The 11,606-nt window shown below is 35.3% G+C and overlaps 2 protein-coding genes across 4 annotated transcripts; one reads left to right on the top strand and one right to left on the bottom strand.

Annotated features, from left to right (window-relative positions):
* Positions 1–1,497: 1,497 nt before the first annotated feature.
* Positions 1,498–5,011, top strand: LOC104213344 (FHA domain-containing protein At4g14490). 2 transcript variants are annotated; one of them, XM_009762840.2, is made up of 2 exons: positions 1,498–3,253; positions 4,475–5,011. In XM_009762840.2, exon 1 carries the CDS (start codon positions 1,594–1,596, stop codon positions 3,217–3,219), a length of 1,626 nt encoding a protein of 541 aa, XP_009761142.1. In that variant the 5' UTR covers positions 1,498–1,593; the 3' UTR covers positions 3,220–3,253; positions 4,475–5,011. The 2 variants fall into 2 exon arrangements, with proteins under 2 accessions (XP_009761142.1, XP_009761141.1); XM_009762839.2 differs by having other exon boundaries at positions 4,525–4,660.
* A 242-nt stretch (positions 5,012–5,253) lies between these two features.
* LOC104213345 (uncharacterized) lies at positions 5,254–9,409 on the bottom strand. Of its 2 annotated transcripts, XM_070152810.1 has the most exons (8): positions 9,127–9,409; positions 7,433–7,603; positions 7,079–7,243; positions 6,845–7,009; positions 6,351–6,485; positions 5,924–6,021; positions 5,683–5,837; positions 5,254–5,375 (listed from the first exon to the last, which is right to left on the bottom strand). In XM_070152810.1, the coding sequence occupies exons 1-8, from the start codon at positions 9,301–9,303 to the stop codon at positions 5,365–5,367; spliced, it is 1,077 nt and encodes a 358-aa protein (XP_070008911.1). In that variant the 5' UTR covers positions 9,304–9,409; the 3' UTR covers positions 5,254–5,364. The 2 variants fall into 2 exon arrangements, with proteins under 2 accessions (XP_070008911.1, XP_009761143.1); XM_009762841.2 differs by lacking the exon at positions 5,254–5,375 and having other exon boundaries at positions 5,465–5,837.
* Positions 9,410–11,606: the final 2,197 nt, after the last annotated feature.

Below are 11,606 nucleotides of genomic sequence, written 5' to 3'. Positions count from 1 at the left end.
GGGCGAAGCTCTGTTGGCCTAAGGGTGGTCAACTGAACACCCTTCGCCAAAAAATTATACTATGTATAATGTAAAATATTAGTACTTGTTATTGATTAAAAAAATAGACTTTGAACATCCTTACATAGTCCAGTGATGTTCAAAATTTGAACACTCTTATGGAATTTCCTAGCTTCACCACTGTATGTAGTTATTATGAGAAAAATATGCAAAGCACATATGTGAAAAGTAGCATTTGGTTCGTTTTTTTAGCATTATTTGGTTAATTTATTACAATAAGAGTATATATAAGTTCAAGTTTTACAAATTTTATTTCTACTTGAATACCTTTAATATTTACAAATGTTTTGCAAAAGTAACATTCACGTACAAACATAAATAACTTTCATAAACTTTTTAATTTTAGTTTCAAATATTGTTTAAATGCATACATGTTTTTAAGTCTATAGAATATGTGCGCCTTTGGTCCGGTTGAGCTATTAGGGATTTCTTTGAAATCTAAATGAAACGACTTTTGGCTCGTCACATCATTTTAACTTACTTTTTTGTTGTGTTAAAGGAAAATATTTTATTAATAATACTAAGGCATTCCAGTAGAACGATTAGTTGCATAGACACTATCATAGATGTACATAAAGGTTTTCAAGACTAAACCGTCTTTGTCTGCTTGAACAGTTGATAACACAGGTTCTGAGAGAGTTGTCATGATAGACAGATAATCACTTCTGGCTTGCTTGGTTCCATCCTTAGCCAAAACGTGAGCTACTTTGTTTTCTTGTCGGAAGCTATGCCGGATTGTTGGACTCCTCAACCTCCTCAATAGGTACATGCAAGAGTCAATAACGATTTGATAAGTAGGGTGCTTTTGTTCCAATTTTAACTTACTTCAGTTGAATGATTTGTGCCTACCATTCTATAAGATGTAAATATTTAATACTTATCCTTATTCACGTCGAATCACATTAATTTATAATGATTATATAATAAATTAAGGTCAAAATATATATGAAGTAGTACCCACGATTAGTTGATAATGGTGTATGTAACATAGACATTTTTTTGAAATTATAGAACTTTTAGTCCTTCAGTTTTTAGTAAACTTTTATGTTATCCGTAAAATATATGACTATTTAACCTTTCAAATAATTTTAAATTATATATTCTGGTCCATTTATATTGTAACTACATCAAATTTAGACTATTTTTAGAATGATATTACCTTGAATTATAAACTAATGGTAAAACCTTATCATAATGTATGGGTAGTTAAATGGTATGACGATTAACAATTCGTTAGATTTGTGTTGATTCACAAGCAGATGGATTAAAAGTGCATATTACTATTAATTGAAAGTTAAATATATATAATCATATTTTATAAGGACCAAACCTAAAATTTATCGATATTTCTAGGATTAAAGTGCAATTTGTTTTTTCTTTTTCTGTTAAATCATACAGTAATAATATTTTGTTCCAATTTTCTGTTTCCTCTTTATTTTTTCCGTTTTAAGAAGAATTTGAAATCCTACCGTTCTGCTATTCATTGTTCACTACACCAAGCTCTCCTCTCTCCTCTTCCCCCGTAGCAAAGAAATGGAAGAACCAGAAGGACCAACGCTCCACCTAATAATGGAGAAGGGTCCTCTTTCTGGGCAAAAACTAGACTATAAACCCGGATACAAGATCCAAATCGGCCGGGTCGTACGCGGCAACACACTCCCTATCAAAGACCCTGGAATCTCCTCCAAACACCTCCGTATCCACTTCCAATCCGGTTCATGGGTGATCGAGGATCTCGGATCCTCCAACGGTACATTTCTTAACACTTTAGCAGTCGATCCATCTCGCCCCGCTAAACTTACCGATGGTGATAAAATAAAATTCGGCGAATTAACCTCCATCGAAGTCAAAATTGAAGCAATGAAAGTTGATTCAGTTGAAGAAGTTGAGATGAAGTGTAAAAATACCCGGCGAAATGCTAGGCGTAAGGAATTGGGGGTTATATATGAAAATTGCCCCCAATTAGGGTTTGGAAATGGTGGAATTGAGAATGTGGGTGTGGGTGTGGGTGTGGGTTCTAAAAGAACGACGAGGAGTTCTAAGAGTGCAGAAAATGAGAATTTAACTGTAATTGAAGTTGAGAAAGGGAGGAAAGCGAATCCGAGGAGGACTAGGGGTTCTAAGAAAGAGGAGAGTGAGAAAAATATGGTTGATAGTGTGAAGGAAGCTGAGAATTTTACTGTAGTTGATGTTGAAAGAGAAACAAAACGGGGTACACGGAGTAGGAAAGTGGAGAGTGTTAAAGATGGGGATGATGATGTGGAGGAAACTGAGAATCTTGCTTTAGTTGATGTTGGAAGAGAGACTAAATGGGGTACGAAGAGGACAAGGGGTTCTAAGAAAGTGGAGAGTGTCAAAGATGTGGATGATGGTGTGGAGAAAAGTCAGAGGCTTGCCGTGGTTGATGCAGAGCAAGAGAGTAAACGGTGTACGAGGAGAACGAGGGGTTCTAGGAAAGTTGAAAGTGTTAAAAATGTGGATGATGGTGTCGAGGAAACTGAGAGTCTTGCTTTAGTTGATGCAAAGCAAGAGAGGAAGCCGAGTCCGAGGAGGACTAGGGGTTCTAGGAAAGTGGTAAGTGTTAAAAATGTGGATGATGTTGTGGAGGACGCTAAGAATTCTGTAGCAATTGATGTTGAGAAAGAGAAGAAAGTGTATGTAAGGAGGACTAGATGTTCAAGGAAGGAAAAAGATGCAGAAAATATCCATGAAAATGCAGGTGGAAACATGGAATTGAAGCAACTTGAGAAAGGGAAGGGAAGTGCCGCAAGAAGGGAGTGTTTGGAGGAAGAGGGGGTGATGGAGAGGTTGGAAAGAAACCAAAAAGGTCGTGAAGAAGCAGTAGATAACAATGCCGACGAGGAAGTAGAAAGAAATGTGATTGATGAGGCGGCAGTGAAATTTGGAAGGGAGGGTTGCAAGGTGTCAGTTAATAATACTGGTGTAAGTATGAGTGAAGTCCAAGAGGAGAAGGAGGTGGATTTAGAGAAAATGACACTTGGAGAGTGGTTTGATTATTTGGAGGTTCATTTGCCAAAACAAATAATTGACGCCACTGAGGAGATGATTTTAGATATGAAACAGAAAACAGAGAAGTTTCAGGAGTTCATGTTGCAGCACAAGAATGCAAAGGGTTGTGATGGAATACCAGAGGGTTAGACCGAGGACCCAGTAGGGAGCTTTACATTCTTAGGTAATTTTTCTGTTGCATTGTTGTTTCTATCAAGAGAATTCATTTTCTAGACATACTTAAGTTTCTTATTTGCATAAATGCTGCTCTGTTGTATCTGTGTATTGTGAACCCTTGTTTACTTACAAAAACTGACAGATTCTCAGTTAGTTGAAGCAATCTAAGACGTCGATAACAAAACATTTTCATTCTGTTGTTAAACTCCCTTTCTGAAAGCTAAATGCTTAGTTTATTCAGTTGGAATTTTCATGCCCCTGTAAACAGAGTTGATAATTTGTTGGATTTTGTTAGCTCCCTGGTACTAGTGTAGATATGGCTTGGAGCTAGCTTTTTGCTATTTTCAGTTTTTTGATTGGTTAGCTTCCTGTAGTTATACTGAAGTTAAATTTTGATTCCTATTAGTAATTCTGCATCTTCTTGATTCCTTTTCTAATGCAATTTACTTACCTTATTAAAAAAAAAAAAGAATTCTGTTCTTTATTGACAGTGATGAATCTGATGCATATATATGTCCAATGTCCAGAAATTTAGTCCAATGCTCGATGACTTCTCAAGTCCAAAGCAGGGATACTTATCATTGAGTTATGCGTATATAGTTTAGAAACAGCAAAGGTCCAAAACAGTGTCTTGTGGGCACCAAACGTGGGACACTAGCCTGTTATTTCCAATTCTAATATAATATTGAATACATGGGCATTAGCGTTCTCAGTAACTGCATATTAGTTATAACATTCAGACTAGGTTATGGAATAGACTCCCATACTGTAAGTTTAAGTAAAATATTATGCGGTCAAGAATTTAGCAGAATTTCTAGTTAATAGCGCTAGAAGGATACATTGAGATTGTTGTTTGCTGCATCTGAGAATGCTTGAAAGAGACTTATTAGCTAGCACTAGTTAATGTCACCTGTCATGAGCTTTTAATTTCTAGTACCAATACCATCAGCTTGTCTCTCCTGGAACTGTAGCCTGTAGGCATTGTTTATGCAAAAAATAAGAAGATAAAGTACTCTATTTAGACAAATTAACTTGAGATTTATAGAGTACACTAAGCATCTATTGACGTATTAAGTTAGCGTTCGAATTTCTTATTGCTCATAGTCTGGCTGTTGATCATCGTGGAAGTAAGCATCGATCATTGGCTAATTTCTGTGTTTGATGAAAGAAAAAAGTGCCAGTATAAATTCTTATGGATAATGGAAAATTGGTTTTTGCTTAAAACCAGGTCGTTCCACATAGCTATGAAAAAATTAAATCACTTTCCTCTATGTGAAGGTGGTTTCAGAAGAGGATGTTTTTGGGAAGAAAAGTTGACATGCTTGGATGGAGCCTGAGATTCAACGGCATAAAAGTTAGAACCAGTTTTAATAGAAGATGTTCAACCTCAGATGAGACAGTTGAAGGCCGGAGGAGGAAGCGCAATACTGCTAAAGAAAAGTGTCCTACAAATTGAAGGGAGCAAGATGTTATAGCAATACATGCTCTGGCAGATGGCAGTGCGCTTACTGTTTCACCTGGGATGATGCTTCTGATTCAAAAATTGTTTCAGCTGACCTTGATTTCGGTTTCTCTAGCATCTTTCTCAACTTTGACATAGCAGATTGTAACATGAGTATTAATGCTAGAGAAGAATGATGGGGCTTGGAGTTATTATCAGTTTTTTGTAAATACTTTCTACTGCTTTAGTTGTGCACGCTTGTGTATTGGACATGACAAATGAAGCATAACAGTAATGACTGCATGGTTTGGAATTTTTTTTTTCCATCTAGTTGTTAATACTAACAACATGAACATGTTAACAAAGATGAGACAAGTTTCCATAATCACAAATAGTTTAACGGCAAACAGAAACATCAAAATAGGCAATATCTCTTTATGAATCATGAAAATAAACTTTTAAATTTTACATGTGATTCTGTTATGTCACTTCTCCAGCAAAGAGCGAGAGAGAACTTGTGGTGATGATAGAATTTGCACCAATTTAAATCTTTTTAGTGATAAGTTCATATGTTTCTTTGATTCCACATGGTCTTCCTTTTCCATTTCTACGAATAGTTTGACCAATTCGAAAAAATTGTCAGCTTACAACTGGTTCCATATCTGAAAGTCACGAACCTATGAAATTTCTGAAAATAAAAAGCAAAACGAGCTTAGACCTTTCCACCACTGACATCATTAACTTAGCCATTGGCTACCAAACTATTAAAGAACCAGATTGATCAAATGCATCAGTGTACTAACAGTTTTTATACTTGGTAAAATGATTCTTCCATAATATTAAGATGAATAGTAGACAAGTCAAGAATAGATCAAGCACTATCCACCCTTGTTATCTGTTTTGTTACTGCATTCTAATTTTAAAGGCTGGATATTAAGACTTAGTAGATTGAAGAAACTTTTCATTCATGACTTCCTCAATAGTAACAGCTCGACCTATCTGAATAGAAAGCTGTGCAGCAACTCCAATAGCTACTGAAACCAAACCATCATGTAAACCAACAGCAGGAGCTTGTTCTCCTCTTGCTCTTACTGCTGACAAAAATTGGAGGTGCTCTAAGTAGCTTGAACCATGATGTAGCCCATCGTATCTGTCAAAGAAAATCGAATTGAAAACATGAGGAAATTATAGCGATAACAAAGACTTAATAGCTCAAGATAAGGCAAAATGAGTTACTTTATACGCTTATCTTCAGCTAGTAATGTTTGTACACCATTTCTTCCTTCAGCTCGTGTACCCCAGCGCACAATGCTCTCAGGCACAAGTGCTTCACCCTGTTAAATTTGAGAAAGAACATCAAAAGAGGAGGATGAGTTCAGAGCAAACTATGCAAGATATTCATAAGTGGGAGTTTATTACAATATCAGTGTAAGAAGAAAAGGAAGCCCGATGCACTAAGCTCCCGCTATGTGTGGGGTCCGGGGAAGGGCCGGACCACAACGGTCTATCGTACGCAGTCTTAACCTGCATTTCTGCAGTAGGCTGTTTCTATGGCTCGAACCCGTGACCTCTTGGTCATAACGCAACAATTTTACCAGTTACACCAAAGCTCCCTCTCATTAGTGTAAGAAGCGGAAGGGGATAAAGAGGGGAAGAGATTTACCTTTCCAATATCACCTACTACAGATATTTCTTGCTCATTTTTACTTCCCTCAGCAAACATACAGAGGTCAAGCATGCCACGACAACCATTGTCGAATTCCACAATAACATAAGCATTGTCAATTATATCAGGCACCTGAATATCGAAAACAGAAGTAGTTAGACCATGTCACAAGACTAACATCTCCCAAAACCATGTTTAATTAAGCATGCTTACTCTGCTTTATCTTGAATTGTTCAAAAACTTATGTGGATTAGCCAGTCGTCAACCCTAAACTACGTGATAGTGATCAGCTAGCTCCACAGTTCCAGTATTTGACGAAGTAGGACCAATAAAAGGTAGTTTTGAAGTTATGAATCATGAAAAATTAGACAAGTTTTCTTTCTATGTTTTAGATAGATGACTGCTAAATGTTGCTTTTGCGCTCTTTGAAATGCTATTTCTACAGATTATTTATATCTAATTGAACTTTTGTAGCAAAAGAAGTAAATTACCCGTCCATCATATACTTCATCTTTGTGATTCAAATCCATTGCTCCAGAAGCCATAACACGAACAGGATTAGCTCCAATGAAAAGCCTCATCAGATCAAAGAAATGACAGCATTTCTCTACTAGAGTACCCCCAGTGTTGCAGTTGAACCTATTCCAGTTATCGACCTATAAGAAGAACAAGTCATTAGCATTTGTCACTACAATGGAAGTAAAAGTTGTTAGCTGAATTACCACCTTAACAAGAAATGGAAATCGATGTTCTCGAATTGCCACCATCTTCACTTGTCCTAAAGCTCCTTCTTTAACAATGTCTATCAGTTTTGCAACAGGTGGCATATATCTGTACTCTAGCCCAACTTGTACCAACATATCAGATCTGCTTTTAGCAGCATTTATGACCTGATCCATATTTCAAAACCATTTCAGAATATGATAAGAGGGAAAAAGTGAATGTTTCATAGCTGAAAACAAGAGGCCTAGGAACTCTACAGAAGTAAGTCAATGTCTCCAGAAGATACATGCAAAAAATTTATGCTAATGCCGGTTTTTTGTTTCTCATGGAATAGAGGTATTTGAGATACTACTGACCTTTTGGCAGTCTGAAACATTTGTGCACAAAGGCTTCTCAACCAACACATGATGGGGTTTTGGATGATTGATGATATCCATTAGAATTTCATAGTGAGTCATGTTTGGAGTTGATACTACCACCACATCACACAGCCGACTTTCTAACATCTGCTTGTGCCCTGCAAAAACCTGTATGCAATGCAACGACATATCAAAATGTTACTCATCATTAAAGAAAAGGAAAAGATGCTAAAAGAAACATGTAACAATAATGTCTGTAGTGACTTCTTTTAAGTGAGTACATTGTAAAACAACCATCCTATAGCAGTAAATGGATGACACATTCATTCCCATATTATGCTTTTGCAACTGATACTTCCTAATATGTTTTGAGTAAAAAATGTGTTGTTTGACGGTGTCTTTCATGGACAATGGGGTTCATAGCAAAGTTCAGCAAAAGAAACCTTAATGCTTGACCAAGAATTGAGATTTTATAGGGCGCTGAATCTTTTCTACTCCCAGTTAATTAACCAGATTACTAGCTCAAATTCAAGGTTATATATCCATCTTCCTTCCAGCAGCAGGTACCACATGATAGATGACTTTATAAGCTGAGGTTTCCATTCATATATTTTAGATCGTAAAGGGCTTCTGAGTTTCTTTTTGTTTCTCCCGGTGTCCAGTACCGGCTTTGAGGCCAACAGAAACCCGGACTGGTGCCGGAAAGTCCAACTTTGGTTGTAAGTAAAGTGCTCTCTACCAAAGGCAATTCCATTCCCACGATTCGAACTTGACATCTCTGGCCAAGGATGGAGGGATAATTACCACCACACCACAACCTTGGGTGGTAAGGGCTTCTGAGTTGTTTATTTGTCTCACAAACTATTTCAAATATGGCTTCAGATTTTTTTAGCAATTCAATACCAAGGGGTTCTATTACATAATAAACATAACAATAATAACAATTATTATTATTATTATTATTATTACTATTATTATTATTATTATAGTTATAAGTGATTCAAATATAAAAGTGAAAAAAGAATTTTTGATTGCAGACATTGAATTCCGCCAGCAACAAGAATGGGAAGGAGTGATCCTAAAAGTTGACAAAGAAACAGCAAAAGATTTTTAAAGCTCAATAACATTTAAGAATGTAACAGTTCTTTTTTTTTTTTTACTTTCAAAACTTCTAACAAATTCAAAAGCCAGACCATTCATTGTATCTAGACATGATATGTTGATAGTGTTAACAGTAATAACAAATCTTTTGAAACTCCGCCAGATATGGATCTACCTTTTTTGCAGTTGGTGCAAACGTCCCATTGCTTTCGACTAGAACTACGTAAAAAAATTTAAATATACATTTAAACTATATCCAAATTCATTGTTAGCAACATGTAGCGATTGCAGGTTTACTCTGCCCCAGTTAATCTAAAATCTTGAATGTGCCTTTGAACAGGCTGAAAGTGTCTTTAGGCTATTTGCATGAGGCCTAGTGATCAATGGAGTACGTGAAAATCATCACCGGAAATAAGGATTTAAATCTTCTATCTGCCTAACCCTTGGTAGGTAGAGTTACGTGATGATCAATCAGGTACACAATAAAATAGTAGACTTACGTGTCAAGCTAATCCGGACACCATTATAATAAAACCAAAGTGGAAAACTAAGAAATTAACAAAATTGTGACAGGATGATTTAATTCATACCTGGAGAGGCCAGTTAAACGATTCTGCTAACTTTTGGGCATATTTTTGAGAAGGGACATGTGGGTCTGCTATACAAACAACAGCAACTCCTTCACTTTTGAGATGATAAAGATTGATTAAATGTTCTCTTCCCATCATCCCAACACCAATTATCCCATACTTAACTATTGCTACCATTGCTGCAGAGTAATCTAATTCTTGAAAATAAAAACAGAGAAGCAATGTCTCCACAAATCTCTCACAGAGATACTCTATAATGCAGTTACAAGTTGGTCACTTGCTTCATATATATATATATATATATATATATATATATATATCCTAAGATATGAATTGACCTAAGTTGTTCAGCCGTGGAAGCCAATGATGCTTGGATGCAGCCCATCCCAGGACCCCGGACCATAAAGCGGATACTTTGTGCACCGAACTATTTTTTATGAGTTGACCAATTGGGTTTGTATGTTTTTAGCATCTATCATTTCAAAAGAATTAAATAAAATAATAATTCTACAGAAAATTAAAAATAATACTAAGTTAAGTGTTGTGCGGCTGCGTGACTAAGTGTGTATGGCTGCAACAGTATTATGTCAATTTGGATGATAGAGACTCACAGATCTGAGGAGTTGGACTAATAAAGAAGTATATCTTGTAATTATTGAGTGCCAATATTGTGTAAGGAAGGAATATTATATTATTCCAATTTTAAAATATTTTCTTACCATTATTTTAGACTTCGTCATATGATTATGTACGTTCCATACTTGGACATGTAGATCTTTCTTTAAAATAATTTTTTATGTCTATCCTTATTAAAAAAGGAATATTAATTTTTATATGGTACGAAATACCAACCCCTTAAGAACCTAAACCTACTTTGACCAATGTGCATCCACCTTTCATCCATAGTAGCCGCCACTGCCACTATAAAGCCGCATATGTGAAGGAAAATATTTGTCCTATCTAACGTAGAGTTAAGTTAGATAATAAATACATATACGATAAGCATATGTATTATATTAATTAATTTTTGTGAAAAAGGTGGCGAAACCATATTTAATGAAGGGGTTCAATTAAATTATCTTTGTTGGAACTTGGAAATTGTATTGTAATATAGGTGAATACTCTTTTTACGTGTATTATGTATAAATTGTTGAATTTCTTAAATTTAAGCGAGTTTTTTTTTCTTTTTTTGAATTTTCTGTTTTGCAATTGCGTGTATACTAGCGATTATATATTTAAAAAGTTTATACATTTTCTTGGCACTAAATTTGCCAAATAATATAGATGAATTACAGCCCACTACTCTATCTTCTTCTCAATCATATTGCTCCTATATTAGCCAATTTCAATGATGTAAATTTTAATTTTTTTTCCTATATTTGTTCACATATGATACTCTTCTAATTTATTGTTGATGGCTACTTTAAAATCAAGTCAATTTATCAATATTCCAATACAAAATCTTATCCTAATTCGTTGTATAATTCTTGGATATTGGATACTTCTGGATATATGTGCATGGACCAATTGATCTGCAATCGTGGATATGTGTCACCCTCGAAAAAGACGTACATCAAGAAACCTAACTTACCAATCTCTCATGAATTCTCAAATAAGTGAGAGTGAAGTTATTTCCGTGTGACTAATAGGTCACAAATTTGATCCGTAAAAATAGTTAATTAGTTACTAACGCTTGCATTAGGTTAGGTTGTTTACATCACACACTAGAAATGCGGTTTTTCCTTAGATCTTGCGTGAATGCGGGATGCTTTGTGCATCAGACTGCCCTTTAATCCTTTACCAAGTAAGGATAAGGTCTTCATATACACTACCCTCCTCAAACTCCATTCGTGAAATTACATTAGATTTGTTGTAGTTGCTGTTAAAGAACAAACCCCCCTTTTTCTTTTTTCAAAAACTTGTCATATTTTTTTTTTCCTCAAAAGGTAAAGAATTAACTTCGCGTAAACATCCGATATAAGTTAGTAGTCTTTAACAGTATGTACCTCCTCCATTTTCCGTTCCCACATCTCTACATGGGGTTATTTATTTATCTGGGAGAAATCTCTTAGGGTCGTTTGGCATGGGGTATAAGAAGGTATAGTACTAGTATAAAAATTTAATATCACCTTAATACTTCGTTTGGTTAGCAAATCAGGTATAAGTTATCCCAGGATTAAAATTAACACCGGGATAACTTATACCTTATAAATGGTGTGGTAATTAGCACCGGTATAACTTATACATTTTTCTTACAAATGATGCAATCGTCATATTTAATACAACATACCAAACAATGGATAAAAAACAATCCCGGCATAACTTATATCAATATAACTTATCCCCTAGTTTATTGTTTATCTTGTTCTTGCAATTTGCAAGATTTTTTTAAAGTTTAAAAATGTTAGCATTAAATATTTTAGAATATCCTTTTCTTGATGGAATATTTGTACTGTTTTCTTTCTATTTTTGGGTTATTA

Source organism: Nicotiana sylvestris, chromosome 8 (genome assembly GCF_000393655.2).
Source record: "Nicotiana sylvestris chromosome 8, ASM39365v2, whole genome shotgun sequence".
In the NCBI taxonomy this organism is placed as follows: Eukaryota; Viridiplantae; Streptophyta; class Magnoliopsida; order Solanales; family Solanaceae; genus Nicotiana; species Nicotiana sylvestris.
This window is presented reverse-complemented; position numbering and strand designations above follow the sequence as displayed.